Genomic DNA, 14,708 nt, shown 5'->3' on the forward strand with positions numbered 1-14,708 from the left:
TATTAGTAAATACTAGAATAAATAGTAAATAATAGAAAAACGACTAAATAGATTAGTAAATAATAGTATAAATACTAAATAAATATAAGAAAATAATAATATAAACACTAAATAAATATTGGTGACATAAACTACAGGACAATGATATGTGTCAGGATCTCAGGGCATTATGGAAGGACAATGCAATAAGATAGAGCGCAGCATGGGTTAATGCACCTCTCCCAGGTCAGGCCTTTCATTGCAATGACTGATGAAATCAATGTAGGGGTTAATGTGAGGCAGCAGACAGCCCACACAATAACTTGCTGTCCTTTGTTACATGATCAGTGCTGCACTCAGGGGGCTAAGCCACTTATGAGATAACACTCAAGCTGCCCCCCTCCCCTGCCAACAAGCACATATCAGCCAGGCATCAAGATGTGCCACCTTCCTGCTGGATCACTGCACCCAGCAGCTCCAAGAAGCCTCACTCAACTTCCTCCAGAATTAAAAGTGGTGAAAACTTTGAGGCATTGCCCATTGCGGCTGGCTCCACCCCTAACCCCGCTCTGAAAACAGAAAACACACGGGATAACCCCCTCCCTCCACCCCCCTTATGCCAAGCAATGAGACTCCAGCAGCAATAGTGCCCACTGGCTCCCCCTCTTACCATGATCAGAGTGTGGTTCCTGTGTTCGCCTGTGACCGCTGCTGTCTCTGCATCCTGCTTGCCCTGCTGCGGATGATGATGGTGGTGGTGGTGGTGGTGATGATGGGGTTGCTGCTTGTTGGCACCAGTTCCACCACCACCAGCAGCTGTAGAACCTGTGGCAGGAGCTGCCCCCTGGCTGGTGCCTGACTTCTTGGCTCTTTGCTCCAGTGTCCTCTGGTACAGATTCACCGTGTCCCTTCTCTCCATTTCCAGTTGCTCAGCCTGGGCTTGCTGGTACCTGCTCTCGCAGCTGACATGGTGCCTCCTGCAGCCCTCTATCCTCTGCCGGAGCCTCTCCACCACGGTGCTGTGCTTAGGAATGCTGGCGCTGCTGCTATTGTTCGGAGCATTGGGGGCAGCAGCGCTGGGAGGGGTATTATTACCACTGTGACTACCAACCCCAATGCCAGCGCCACCGATGCTGCTGCCCAGGGCATTGCTGATGCACAGACTGCTGCCGTTGGTGGAGGCAGCGGGGGCTGCGAAATCCCCCATGCCAGTCCCCGTGCACACTATTTTGGAAGAGAAGTTTGCAGTGTCCCCTGGACTTGGGTGTGTGTGGGGGGGCTTTCTCCAGGTGGGCTGCTATAAGGGATCAGGAGGAGCGAGGTCGGGGTGCACAGCCAGCATGGATACCAGCAGGTCAGTGCACAGCCCCCGGGGAGGAGAGGAGCGGGCAGCAGCTCTCATAGGATCACACACACTACAGAAAAAAGTAGGGAAACCAAGGCAGGAGTTGTGGAGAAAGCCCAGCAGCAGGTCAGCGCTCCTCTTCCGTCTAGAATCCAGTGTGTTCCCAGTCAGGAGCAGAAGGTCCGGCCAACGGGTGACCACACATGACTGTCACTTGCACGCACAGCCGGCTAGGTACACAACACACACACATGCACACACTCCTCCTCTCAGCACCAACTCTGCTGGACTCCCCTTCCACAGAGCGCAGCACAAAAGTTTACTTGTGTGTGCGGCAAAGCGTCCAAAGTACTTTTTTCTGGATCTCCAGCATGTTAAACGCAATGCAAAAAAATAAAATAAAAAGAAGCAAAAAAAAATAAATAAACCAGAGATTGAACCAATAAAATGAATGTATCTTTCTACATAAGTGATAAATCCTGAGGGGGAGAACACACAGCTCAATAGCCAGAAAATAGAGCAGTGCAGCTGAAGCCGGAGCTGATAGAGCACGGCTGCCTAATGCTGCTGCCGCTGCCTGTGCTGTTATTGCTCCTCCTGCCACCATCACAATGATCAAGTGCTCTCCTCCTCCTCTCACCGCTTCCTCCTCCTTCATGCCAGCGGAGTGATATCAGGACAAGAGCTCAGTAAACACAAGCGAGAGGCCGTGAGGCGGCCCTGGGGACCAGGTGCAAAACCAGGACTAGAGTTTAAGCTCCAGTACAGGAGGAGCGGGGTTGGCAGGGGAAGGAGGCGCAGGGCATACACTCAACTCTTGACCTTCCCTTGGTTTTGTGTGCACAGAGGATGGAGCAGCAGGAAGAGACAGTCTGCTGTGTGCTCTGCCCTGTGTCTCTGACTGAACCCTCCTGTCACATTTACTGTATATGTACTGTGCTGTCTCTGACTGAACCCTTCTGTCACATTTACTGTATATGTACTGTGCTGTCTCTCTGACTGAACCCTCCTGTCACTTTTACTGTATATGTACTGTGCTGTCTCTGACTGAACCCTTCTGTCACATTTACTGTATATGTACTGTGCTGTCTCTCTGACTGAACCCTCCTGTCACTTTTACTGTATATGTACTGTGCTGTCTCTCTGACTGAACCCTTCTGTCACTTTTACTGTATGTGTACTATGCTGTCTCTCTGACTGAACTCTTCTGTCACATTTACTGTATATGCAGTATGCTATCTCTCTGACTGAACCCTCCTATCACATTTACTGTATATATACTGTGCTGTCTCTGACTGAACCCTTCTGTCACTTTTACTGTATATGTACTGTGCTGTCTCTCTGACTGAACTCTTCTGTCACATTTACTGTATATGTACTGTGCTGTCTCTCTGACTGAACCCTCCTGTCACTTTTATTGTATATGTACTGTGCTGTCTCTCTGACTGAACCCTCCTGTCACATTTACTGTATATGTACTGTGCTGTCTCTCTGACTGAACCCTTCTGTCACTTTTACTGTATGTGTACTATGCTGTCTCTCTGACTGAACCCTCCTGTCACTTTTACTGTATGTGTACTATGCTGTCTCTCTGGCTGAACCCTCCTGTCACATTTACTGTATATGTACTGTGCTGTCTCTCTGACTGAACCCTCCTGTCACTTTTACTGTATGTGTACTGTGCTGTCTCTCTGACAGAACTCTTCTGTCACATTTACTGTATATGCAGTATGCTATCTCTCTGAACCCTCCTGTCACCACAACATCTGAGTGGTTAAATGGCCAGGGTCGTTGCTAGCACTGACCTTGGACATTACAGCAGGGTGTCAGCAATATATTACAGCTGACAACTGCTACTGCTAGTAATGGTGGCGGCTCAGTTACTGAGCCTGCGCCATTGGTATTTTGAGAATGTATGGCATGGTGCGGGAACAAGACACTTTCTATGCCATACATTTATTGCATGGTGCAGGCAGGGGTTAAAAAGACTGTTTGTTACCACCAGCTATGATCCCTTTACCCCTTTGAGTACAATAAAGGAATTCAAGAGGGGCCTGGATGTATTTCTGGAGTGTAATAATATTACAGGATATGGCTACTAGAGAGGGGTCGTTGATCCAGGGAGTTATTCTGATTGCCTGATTGGAGTCGGGAAGGAATTTTTTATTCCCCTAAAATGAGGAAAATTGGCTTCTAACCTCACAGGGTTTTTTTGCCTTCCTCTGGATCAACTTGCAGGATGACAGGCCGAACTGGATGGACAAATGTCTTTTTTCGGCCTTATGTACTATGTTACTATGTTACCCATAGCCTTATTTATTTCACTTTGACCTTACTAATACTGTTTTGGCATTAACCACTTGCCATCTGGGCCATTTGCCCCCTTCCTGACCAGGCCTAATTTTGCAAAACTGACATATCTCACTTTATGTGGTAATAACTTTGGAACGCCTTTACTTATCCAAGTCATTCAGAGATTGTTTTCTCGTAACACATTGTACTTCATGACAGTCATAAATTTGAGTCAAAATATTTCACCTTTATTTATGAAAAAATCCCAAATTTACCAAAAATTTAGAAAAATTCTCAATTTTCTAAATTTCAATTTCTCTGCTTTTAAAACAGAAAGTGATACCTCAAAAAAAAAAAATATTATGTAACATTCCCCATATGTCTACTTTATGTTGGCATCATTTTGGCATTTTATTTTTTTAAGACGTTAGAAGGCTTAGAAGTTTAGAAGCAATTCTTCAAATTTTTAAGAAAATTGCCCAAACCCACTTTTTAAGGACCAGTTCAGGTCTGAAGTCACTTTGTGGGGTCTACTTAGTGGATACCCCCATAAATGACCCCATTGTAGAAACTACACCCCTCAAGGTATTCAAAACCGATTTTACAAACTTTGTTAACCCTTTAGGCGTTCCACAAGAATTAAAGGAAAATGGAGATCAAATTTTTAAATTTCACTTTTTTGGCAGATTTTCCATTTTAATAAATTTTTTTCTTTAACACATCGATGGTTAACAGCCAAACAAAACTCAATATTTATTACCCAGATTCTGCGGTTTACAGAAACATCCCACATGTGGTCATAAACTGCTGTATGGGCACACGGCAGGGCACAGAAGAAAAGGAACTCCACATGGTTTTTAGATGCCATGACCCATTTAAAGCCCCCTGATGCAAGAAGTGATCCCATTTTGGAAACTAGGGGATAAGGTCCCAGTTTAATTGCTACTATCTTTGGGTACATATGATTTTTTGATCATTCATTATAACACTTTATGGGGCAAGGTGACCAAAAAATTGGTTATTTTAGCACAGTTTCTATTTATTTATTTTTACAGCGTTCACCTAAGGGGTTCAGTCAAGTGACATTTTTATAGAGCAGATTGTTACGGATGTGGCGATACCTAATATGTATACTTTTTCTTATTTATTAAAGTTTTACACAATAATAGCATTTTTGAAACAAAAAAATTATGTTTTAATGTGTCCATGTTCTGAGAGCTATAGTTTTTTTTATTTTTTGAGAGATTTTCTTATGTAGGGGCTCATTTTTTGCAGGATGAGGTGACTGTTTTATTGGTACCATTTTGTGGGACATACGTGTTTTTGATCACTTGGTGTTGCACCTTTTGTGATGTAAGGTGACAAAAATTGCTTGTTTTGACACCGTTTTTTTTTTTTTACGGTGTTCATCTGAGGGGTTAGCTCATGTGATATTTTTATAGAGCTGGTTTTTACGGACGCGGCAATACCTAATATGTATACTTTTTTTTATTTGTTTCACTTTAATACAATAATAGCATTTTTGAAACCAAAAAAATGATGTTTTAGTGTCTCCATGTTCTAAGAGCTATAGTTTTTTTATTTTTTGAGAGATTTTCTTATGTAGGGGCTCATTTTTTGCGGGATGAGGTGACGGTTTTATTGGTACCATTTTGTGGGACATACGCGTTTTTGATCACTTGGTGTTGCACCTTTTGTAATGTAAGGTGACAAAAATTGCTTGTTTTGACACCGTTTATTTATTTTTTATTACGGTGTTCACCCGAGGGGTTAGGTCATGTGATATTTTTATAGAGCTGGTTTTTACAGACGCGGCAATACCAAATATGTCTATTTTTATTTTTTTTCAATTTAAATTTTTTTTTATTTATTTCTTACTTGGGGAATTTTTTTTTTACATGTGAAACCTTTTTTCTATTTTATTTTTTCAACCCTTTATTTTTTTATTTTTTATTTTATACTTTTCGTCCCCCATAAGGTCATACAAGACCTCTGGGGGACATTTACTTCACTTTTTCTTTTTTTTTTTCACTGTTGATTTCTCCTGTAACTGGGGCTGACATAGTAGCCCCAGTTACTGGAGAAATACACCCCCCAGAGAGGCTGTACAGCATAATTCTGCGCTGTACAGCCTCAGTGCAGGGCTGATCGAGGTCTGTGAAAGACCTCACACAGCTCCTGCACTCTCCGGTCACGGCGGTCACATGACCGCCGGGCCGGAACAGGAAGCGCATAGCAGTGAGCGCTGTGTATGCAGCGATCTAGAAGGCAGGGACACCTGGGAACTGTCCCTGCCTTCTCTCTGGGTTGCCCTGCTGTCACTGACAGCGGGCAACCCGATCAGCAGCTGCACGATTAGCGTGCAGCTGCACTTTCTCAACGGACGTTCTGAAACGTCCGTTCAGAAATAGAGAACCACCTCCCGGACGTTTATAGTCTATGGGCGGACGGGAGGTGGTTAAAGATCTTGAAAGGAGTTGGGTACAGTCTTAGGAGACCTCAGATTGTCACACAGCTGCCTCAACGGAAAATATTTTTTTTTATGGATGTTAGTGTAGAGCGATGCAAAATACATCTGACTTTTAATTTTAAAAAAGTGATTTTATGGTTCAAAAGTAGTAAATCATTAATAACTATACAAATTTATAAAACAATATACCGTATTTTTCGCCCTATAAGATGCACCGGCCCATACGACGCACCTAGGTTTTTGGGGAGGAAAATAAGAAAAAAAATATTTTTAACCAAAAGGTGTGCTTTTGGTGGGTTTGGAACTAATGGTGGTCTGTGGATGGCACTATTACTGGGGATCTGTGGATGGCACTATTATGGGGGATCTGTGAAGGACACTGTTATGGGGGGATCTGTGAAGGACACTGTTATGGGGGGATCTGTGGATGGCACTGTTATTGGGGATCTGTGGATGATGCACTGTTATGGGGGATCTGTGGATGACGCACTGTTATGGGGGGATCTGTGGATGACGCACTGTTATGGGGGGATCTGTGGATGACGCACTGTTATGGGGGGGATCTGTGACGGACATTGTTATGGGGGGGATCTGTGAAGGATACTGTTACAGGATCTGTAGATGGCACTGTTATGGGGGATCTGTGGATGGAACTGTTATGGGGGATCCGTGGATGGCACTGTTATGGGGGATCTGTGGATGTCACTGTTATGGGGGATCTGTGGATGGCACTGTTATGGGGGATCTGTGGATGGCACTGTTATATATGTGCCATCCACAGACCCCCCACCCCATAACAGTGCCATCCACAGACCCCCCAGCCCATAACAGTGCCATCCACAGACCCCCCCACCCCTTAACAGTGCCATCCACTGATGTCCCCCAAAAAACTGTCATCCACAGATTCCTCCCCCCCCCGCTCCAGTGCTGCAGTATACAAATATAAAATGTCTCATTCAATTAAAAGTGATTAAACATGCCCCATCACTCCTAATATTACCGTACACCCTAACAGCTTCTGTACAACGCCGGCGTCACTCACTGACGTCACGTGCCTGCGCGGCCTGCTTCATTCATAAAGTAGGCGGCGCAGGCACGTGACATCAGGGAGTTACGCTGCCGCCCTCCCGGCCTGCCTGCCTGCATTCTACAGAAGCTGTTAGGGTGTACAGTAATATTAAAAGTGGGGGGGCATGTTTAACCCCTTAGGGACTTAGGACGTACCGGTACGCCACGTTTGCCGAGTCCTTAAGGACTCAGGACGTACCGGTACGTCCTAAGTTTAAAAGTAGATTGCGGCGGGGGTTAATTGTGACAGGATGCCCGCTGAAATCATTCAGCAGGCATCCTGTCACAACGCCGGGGGGGGTCATGTGACCCCACCGTATCGGCGATCGACGCAAACCGCAGGTCAATTCAGACCTGCGGTTTGCGGCTTTTACCTGGTGCGGCGGCGGTGCCATCGGGTCCCTATGCGGCTGTGGGGGGGACCCGATGGCATGGAAGGCAGCGCGATGCCTATGGAAGGCATCGCGCTGCCTTCCGGTGACGAGCCTGTGAGATCCAGCCCCCTGGATCTCACAGGCCGGAAGCTGTATGAGTAATACACACAGTATTACTCATACCGCCAATGCATTGCAGTATTGGAATGCATTGTAAAGGATTAGACCCCCAAAAGTTCAAGTCCCAAAGTGGGACAAAAAATAAAGTGAGAAAAAAAGTTGAAAAAATAAAGTTTTCCCCCCCAAAAATTAAACGTTTCAAGTAAAAATAAACAAAAATGTCATTTTCCCCAAATAAAGTAAAAAAAAATTGGTAAAAAATAGGGGAGGGGGTGAAGTATACATATTAGGTATCGCCGCGTCCGTATCGACCGGCTCTATAAACATATCACATGACCTAACCCCTCAGATGAACACCGTAAAAAATAAAAACTGTGCTAAATAAACCATTTTTTTGTCACCTTACATCACAAAAAGTACAACAGCAAGCGATCAAAAAGGCGTTTGGCCACCTAAATAGTACCAATCTAACCGTCACCTCATCCCGCAAAAAATGAGCCCCTACCTGAGACAATTGCCCAAAAAATAAAAAAAACTATAGCTCAGAATATGGAGACACTAAAACATCATTTTTTTTGTTTTAAAAAAGCTGTTATTGTGTAAAACTTACATAAATAAAAAAAAGTATACATATTAGGTATCGCCGCGTCCGTATCGACCGGCTCTATAAAAATATCACATGACCTAACCCCTCAGATGAACACCGTAAAAAATTTAAAATAAAAACTGTGCTAAATAAACCATTTTTTGTCACCTTACATCACAAAAAGTGTAATAGCAAGCGATCAAAAAGTCACACGCACCCCAAAATAGTGCCAATAAAACCGTCATCTCATCCCGCAAAAATCATACCCTACCGAGGGTAATCGCCCAAAAACTGAAAAAATTATGTCTGTCAGACTATGGAAACACTAAAACATGATTTTTTTTGCTTCAAAAATGAAATCATTGTGTAAAACTTACATAAATAAAAAAAAGTATACATATTAGGTATCGCCGCGTCCGTATCGACCGGCTCTATAAAAATGTCACATGACCTAACCCCTCAGATGAACACCATAAAAAAAATTAAATAAAAACTGTGCTAAATAAACCATTTTTTGTCACCTTACATCACAAAAAGTGTAATAGCAAGCGATCAAAAAGTCACACGCACCCCAAAATAGTGCCAATAAAACCGTCATCTCATCCCGCAAAAATTATACCCTACCCAAGGTAATCGCCCAAAAACTGAAAAAATTATGGCTCTCAGAATATGGAAACACTAAAACATGATTTTTTTTGCTTCAAAAATGAAATCATTGTGTAAAACTTACATAAATAAAAATAAAGTATACATATTAGGTATCGCCGCATCCGTGACAACCTGGTCTATAAAAATATCACATGATCTAACCTGTCAGATGAATGTTGTAAATAACAAAAAATAAAAACGGTGCCAAAACAGCTATTTCTTGTTATCTTGCCTCACAAAAAGTGTAATATAGAGCAACCAAAAATCATATGTACCCTAAACTAGTACCAACAATACTGCCACCCTATCCCGTAGTTTCTAAAATGGGGCCACTTTTTTGGAGTTTCTACTCTAGGGGTGCATCAGGGGGGCTTCAAATGGGACATAGTGTCAAAAAAAACAGTCCAGCAAAATCTGCCTTCCAAAAACCGTATGGCATTCCTTTCCTTCTGCGCCCTGCCGTGTGCCGGTATAGCTGTTTACGACCACATATGGGGTGTTTCTGTAAACTACAGAATCAGGGCCATAAATTTGGAGTTTTGTTTGGCTGTTAACCCTTGCTTTGTAACTGGAAAAAAAATATTAAAATGGAAAATTTGCCAAAAAATTGCAATTCTGAAATTTCATCTCCATTTGCCAATAACTCTTGTGGAACACCTAAAGGGTTAACAACGTTTGTAAAATCTGTTTTGAATACCTTGAGGGGTGTAGTTTCCTAGATGGGGTCACTTTTATGGAGTTTCTACTCTAGGGCTGCATCAGGGGGGCTTCAAATGGGACATGGTGTAAAAAAAAAAAGGCCAGCCAAATCTGCCTTCCAAAAACCGTATGGCATTCCTTTCCTTTTGCGCCCTGCCGTGTGCTGGTACAGCTGTTTACGACCACATATGGGGTGTTTCTGTAAACTACAGAATCAGGGCCATAAATATTGAGTTTGGTTTGGCTGTTAACCCTTGCTTTGTAACTGGAAAAAAATTCTTAAAATGGAAAATCTGCCAAAAAAGTGAAATTTTTAAATTGTATCTCTATTTTCCATTAATTCTTTTGGAACACCTAAAGGGTTAACAACGTTTGTAAAATCAGTTTTGAATGCCTTGAGGGGTGTAGTTTCTTAGATGGGATCACTTTTATGGAGTTTCTACTCTAGGGGTGCATCAGGGGGGCTTCAAATGGGACATGGTGTCAGAAAAACCAGTCCAGCAAAATCTGCCTTCCAAAAACCGTATGGCATTCCTTTCCTTCTGCGCCCAGCCGTGTGCCCGTACAGTAGTTTACGACCACATATGGGGTGTTTCTGTAAACTACAGAATCAGGGTCATAAATATTGAGTTTGGTTTGACTGTTAATCATTGCTCTGTAACTGGAAAAAAAATATTAAAATGGAAAATCTGCCAAAAAAGTGAAATTTTGAAATTGAATCTCTATTTTCCATTAATTCTTATGGAACACCTAAAGGGTTAACAACATTTGTAAAATCAGTTTTGAATACCTTGAGGGGGGTAGTTTATAGAATAGGGTCATTTTTGGGTGGTTTCTATTAATTTCAAGATTTGCTTCTAAACTTCTAAGCCTTGTAACATCCCCCAAAAATAAAATATCATTCCCAAAATGATCCAAACATGAAGTAGACATATGGGGAATGTAAAGTAATAACTATTTTTGGAGGTATTACTATGTAGTATAGAAGTAGAGAAATTGAAACTTGGAAATTTGCCATTTTTTACAAATTTTTGGTAAATTTGGTATTTTTTTATAAATAAAAATAATTTTTTTTTTACTTCATTTTACCAGTGTCATGAAGTACATTATGTGACGAAAAAACAATCTCATAATGGCCTGGATAAGTCAAAGCGTTTTAAAGTTAGCACTTAAAGTGACACTGGTCAGATTTGCAAAAAAGTCCGTAAGGTGAAATAGGGCCGAGTCCTTAAGGGGTTAATCACTTTTAATTGAATGAGACATTTTATATTTGTATAGTGCAGCACTGGAGCGGGGCCGGAGTACAGTCACTGCACCGGCCCCGCCGCAATTGCCGGCCCCCAGCTCCTCCTCCCAGTCCCTCCCCGCTCGCTCATACATCGGAGCCTGTGATGTAAAAATGTCAGCATTCGCCCCATAAGACGCAGGGGCATTTTCCCCCCATTTTTTTTAGGGGGGGGGAGTGCGTCTTATGGGGCGAAAAATCCGGTAAATTTGGTATTAAAATAATTGTATCAACCTGCAGAATATAGTTACCTCACAGTGAGCCCCATAAGAGATCAAAATAAAAACACTGATGCAATTGCTATTTTTGCTCACCTCACCAAAAATTTAATAGAAAGCGATCAAAAAGCAAAATGTACCACAAAATGGTACTAATAAAATCTACAGATTGTTCAACAAAAAACATGCAACTTGGTCAACAAAAACTAAAAAAGTTATAATAATAAAAATAATAAAGGTATTTCTCTGAAATACCATTTCAGCAAATTCCATGTGACAAAATACAGATGCTGCTCCTTCCCAGATAACCAAATAAACAGAAAAAAACAATAATTACTTGTCAAAAGTAGACGTCACTATGAATCAAAATTGAAGAACATAAAGTAGTGGTCATTTGTTGTATTAAAACATAACTTTTACTAATACCTTAAAGGGAACCTGTCACCGGGATTTTGTGTATAGAGCTGAGGACATGGGCTGCTAGATCGCCGCTAGCACATCCGCAATATCCAGTCCCCATAGCTCTCTGTGCTTTTATTGTGTAAAAAAAACTATTTGATATATATGCAAATTAACCTGAGATGAGTCCTGTATGTGAGATGAGTCAGGGACAGGACTCATCTCAGGTTAATTTGCATATGTATCAAATCAGTTTTTTTACACAATAAATGCACACAGAGCTATGGAGACTGGATATTGCGTATGTGCTAGCGGCGATCTAGCAACCCATGTCCTCAGCTCTATACACAAAATCCCGGTGACAGGTTCCCTTTAAAAAGGATAGGCCCTAAATATATAAATCATACAAAATAATGAGATCAAATGCAGTGGTAGTAAAGACCAAATGTGCACGGCGGCACCCAAATGATAAACATAAGATAAAGGTGCACGGTGGCAGATCCTCAGATGTACTCGTCGCATCTTTAGGGAATGACAGAAGGACAATCTCCTGGTCTCTATGAAAGTCTGAAACGACTTTTGGACGGAACCCTGGATCCAACCTCAACACTATTTTATCGGAAAATATAGAAAGATAGGGTTCCCGACTGGAGAGCGCCTGGATCTCTCCTAGACGTCTAGCTGATGTTATGGCTCTTAGGAAGGCAGCCTTGAGCGTCAGGTGCTTGACTGAAATGTCCTCCACAGGGGTAAAAGGCCGGTTTCATTAATCCTTTCAAGACACGGTTTAAGTCCCACTGAGGGGTCCTTGGGGTTTTGGATGGTCTTAATCTTGAGGCGGCTCTTACAAATCTTCTTACCCATCTATGGCTGGCCAGGTCTGTATCATAGCATACCCCTAAGGCAGAGATCTGTACTTTAAGCGTACTGGGTCTCAGACCCAAATCTAGCCCCTTCTGGAGAAAATCAAGAACCTTTACGATGCTTGGGGGAGAATTTACTGGAGGGTTCTGACCCAGCCAGCTGCAGTATTTTCTCCAGATTTTGAGATATACAGTGCTGCCCATAATTATTCATACCCCTGAAAAATTTTGACTTAAAGTTACTTTTATTCAACCAGCAATAGTAATTTTTTGACGGGAAATTACATAGGTGTCTCCCAAAAGATAATAAGACGATGTACAAGAGGCATTATTGTGGAAAAAAACAACAACATTTCATAGCTTTTATTTACATTTGAGCAAAAAGTGTCCAGTCCAAAATTATTCATATCCTTCTCAATAATCAATAGAAAAGCCTTTATTGGCTATTACAGCAATCAAACGCTTCCTATAATTGCAGACCAGCTTTTTGCATGTCTCCACAGGTATTTTTGCCCATTTATCTTTAGCAATGAGCTCCAAATCTTTTAGGTTGGAGGGTCTTCTTGCCATCACCCTGATCTTTAGCTCCCTCCACAGATTCTCAATTGGATTCAAGTCTGGACTCTGGCTGGGCCACTCCAAAACGTTAATGTTGTTGTCTGCTTACCATTTCTTCACCACTTTTGCTGTGTGTTTTGGGTCATTGTCATGCTGAAATGTCCACTGGTGCCCAAGGCCAAGTTTCTCTGCAGACTCCCTAATGTTGTCGTTGAGAATCCTCATGTATTGCTCTTTTTTCATGGTGGTCATTTACTGTGATTTGGATCCCTGGTCCATTGGCTAAAAAACACCCCCAAAGCATTAGGTTCCGACCACCATGTTTGACAGTGGGGATGGTGTTCTTTGGGTTGAAGGCTTCTCCTTTTTTACACCAAATTAAGTAAACATCATTGTGACCAAACAATTAAATTTTTGTTTCATCTGACCATAACACAGAAGACCAGAAGTCTTCTTCTTTGTCCAGATGAGCTTTTGCAAAGGCCAAGAGAGCTTTTGTGTGCCTTATCTGGAGAAGAGGCGTCCTCCTTGGTCTGCATCCGTGGAACCCAGCAGTGTGCAGTGTCCGTTGGATTGTCTGCCTGGAGACATTGCCACCAGTAGAGCCCAGATTCACCAGGATGGCTTTGGTGGTGATTCTTGGATTCTTTTTCACCTCTCTAACTATCCTCCTGGCCAGCACAGGTGTCACTTTTGGCTTTCGGCCATGTCCTCTGAGATTTTCCACAGTGCGGAACATCTTGTATTTTTTTATAATACTTTGCACTGTAGCCACTGGAACTTGAAAACCTTTCTAAATGGCCTTGTAGCCCTTTCCTGGCTTGTGAGCAGCCACAATGCGCAGCCGCAGGTCCTCACTGAGCTCCTTTGTCTTAGCCATGATTGTCCACAAACCAACTGCAGAGAGCTGCTGTTTTTCACCTGTTGAGTTGATTAAAACAGCTGTTCCCAATTAATCAGGGTAATTAGGATGCTTTAGAACAGCTTGGACTATTTGGAATGGTATAGAACTTTAGATTTTTGAAGGGTATGAATAATTTTGGACTGGACACTTTTTGCGCAAATGTAAATAAAAGCTGAGAAATGGTTTTTTCCCACAATAATGCCTCTTGTACATCGTCGTATTATCTTTTGGGAGACACCTATGTCATTTCCCGTCAAAAAATTACTTGCTGGTTGAATAAAAGTAACTTTGCCAGGGGTATGAATAATTATGGGCAGCACTGTATCGTGTAGGTGACCTTTTTCCTGCTGGATTTGAGGGTATTGATAACCTTTTCGGAAAGACCCCTGCTTTTTAATACTTCGCGCTCAGGATCCATGCCGACAATTTGAACAGGCCCAGATTCTGATCGAGGATCGGACCCTGCGATAGAATGTCCTCCTGGAGGGGAATTCTCCATGGTTCCTCCAGCGCTAATTCCTTTAAGATCGTAAACTACTAGGATCACTGTTACTGGGTCAGACCTTATCTTTTGTAGTACTCGGGGAATTAACATACTTGGGGAATTAACGTCCAAGGATGAAAAGCATAGGCGAGATCCCAGGTCCACCTGATCGAGAAGGCATCCACCCCCCAAGGCCTTTCCCTGGGGTTTAGGGAGAAAAAGAGTCCTACCTTCTCATTTTCCCTTGCTGCGAAGAGGTCTATTTGAGGGGTTCCCCACCTTCTGGAGATCTGTCGGAACACCTCTGGACTTAGGGACCATTCCCCAGGGTCTATGGTCTTTCTGCTGAGGAAGTCTGCTTGTACATTTTCTGTACCTTTTAGATGGATTGCTGTGATGGAGAATACATTCTTTTC

General features: G+C 42.6%; 1 protein-coding gene across 1 annotated transcript in view; it reads right to left on the bottom strand.

Moving 5' to 3' along the window:
• Positions 1-1,961, bottom strand: part of MAML3 (mastermind like transcriptional coactivator 3) — a 384,719-nt gene extending 382,758 nt beyond the window's left edge. The window contains exon 1 of the mRNA XM_040418474.1: positions 650-1,961. Coding sequence (XP_040274408.1) covers positions 650-1,186 — 537 coding nt within the window. The 5' untranslated portion in view covers positions 1,187-1,961. The remainder of the gene's footprint in view (positions 1-649) is intronic.
• Positions 1,962-14,708: the final 12,747 nt, after the last annotated feature.

This window comes from Bufo bufo, chromosome 2, assembly GCF_905171765.1.
Source record: "Bufo bufo chromosome 2, aBufBuf1.1, whole genome shotgun sequence".
Taxonomy (NCBI): domain Eukaryota; kingdom Metazoa; phylum Chordata; class Amphibia; order Anura; family Bufonidae; genus Bufo; species Bufo bufo.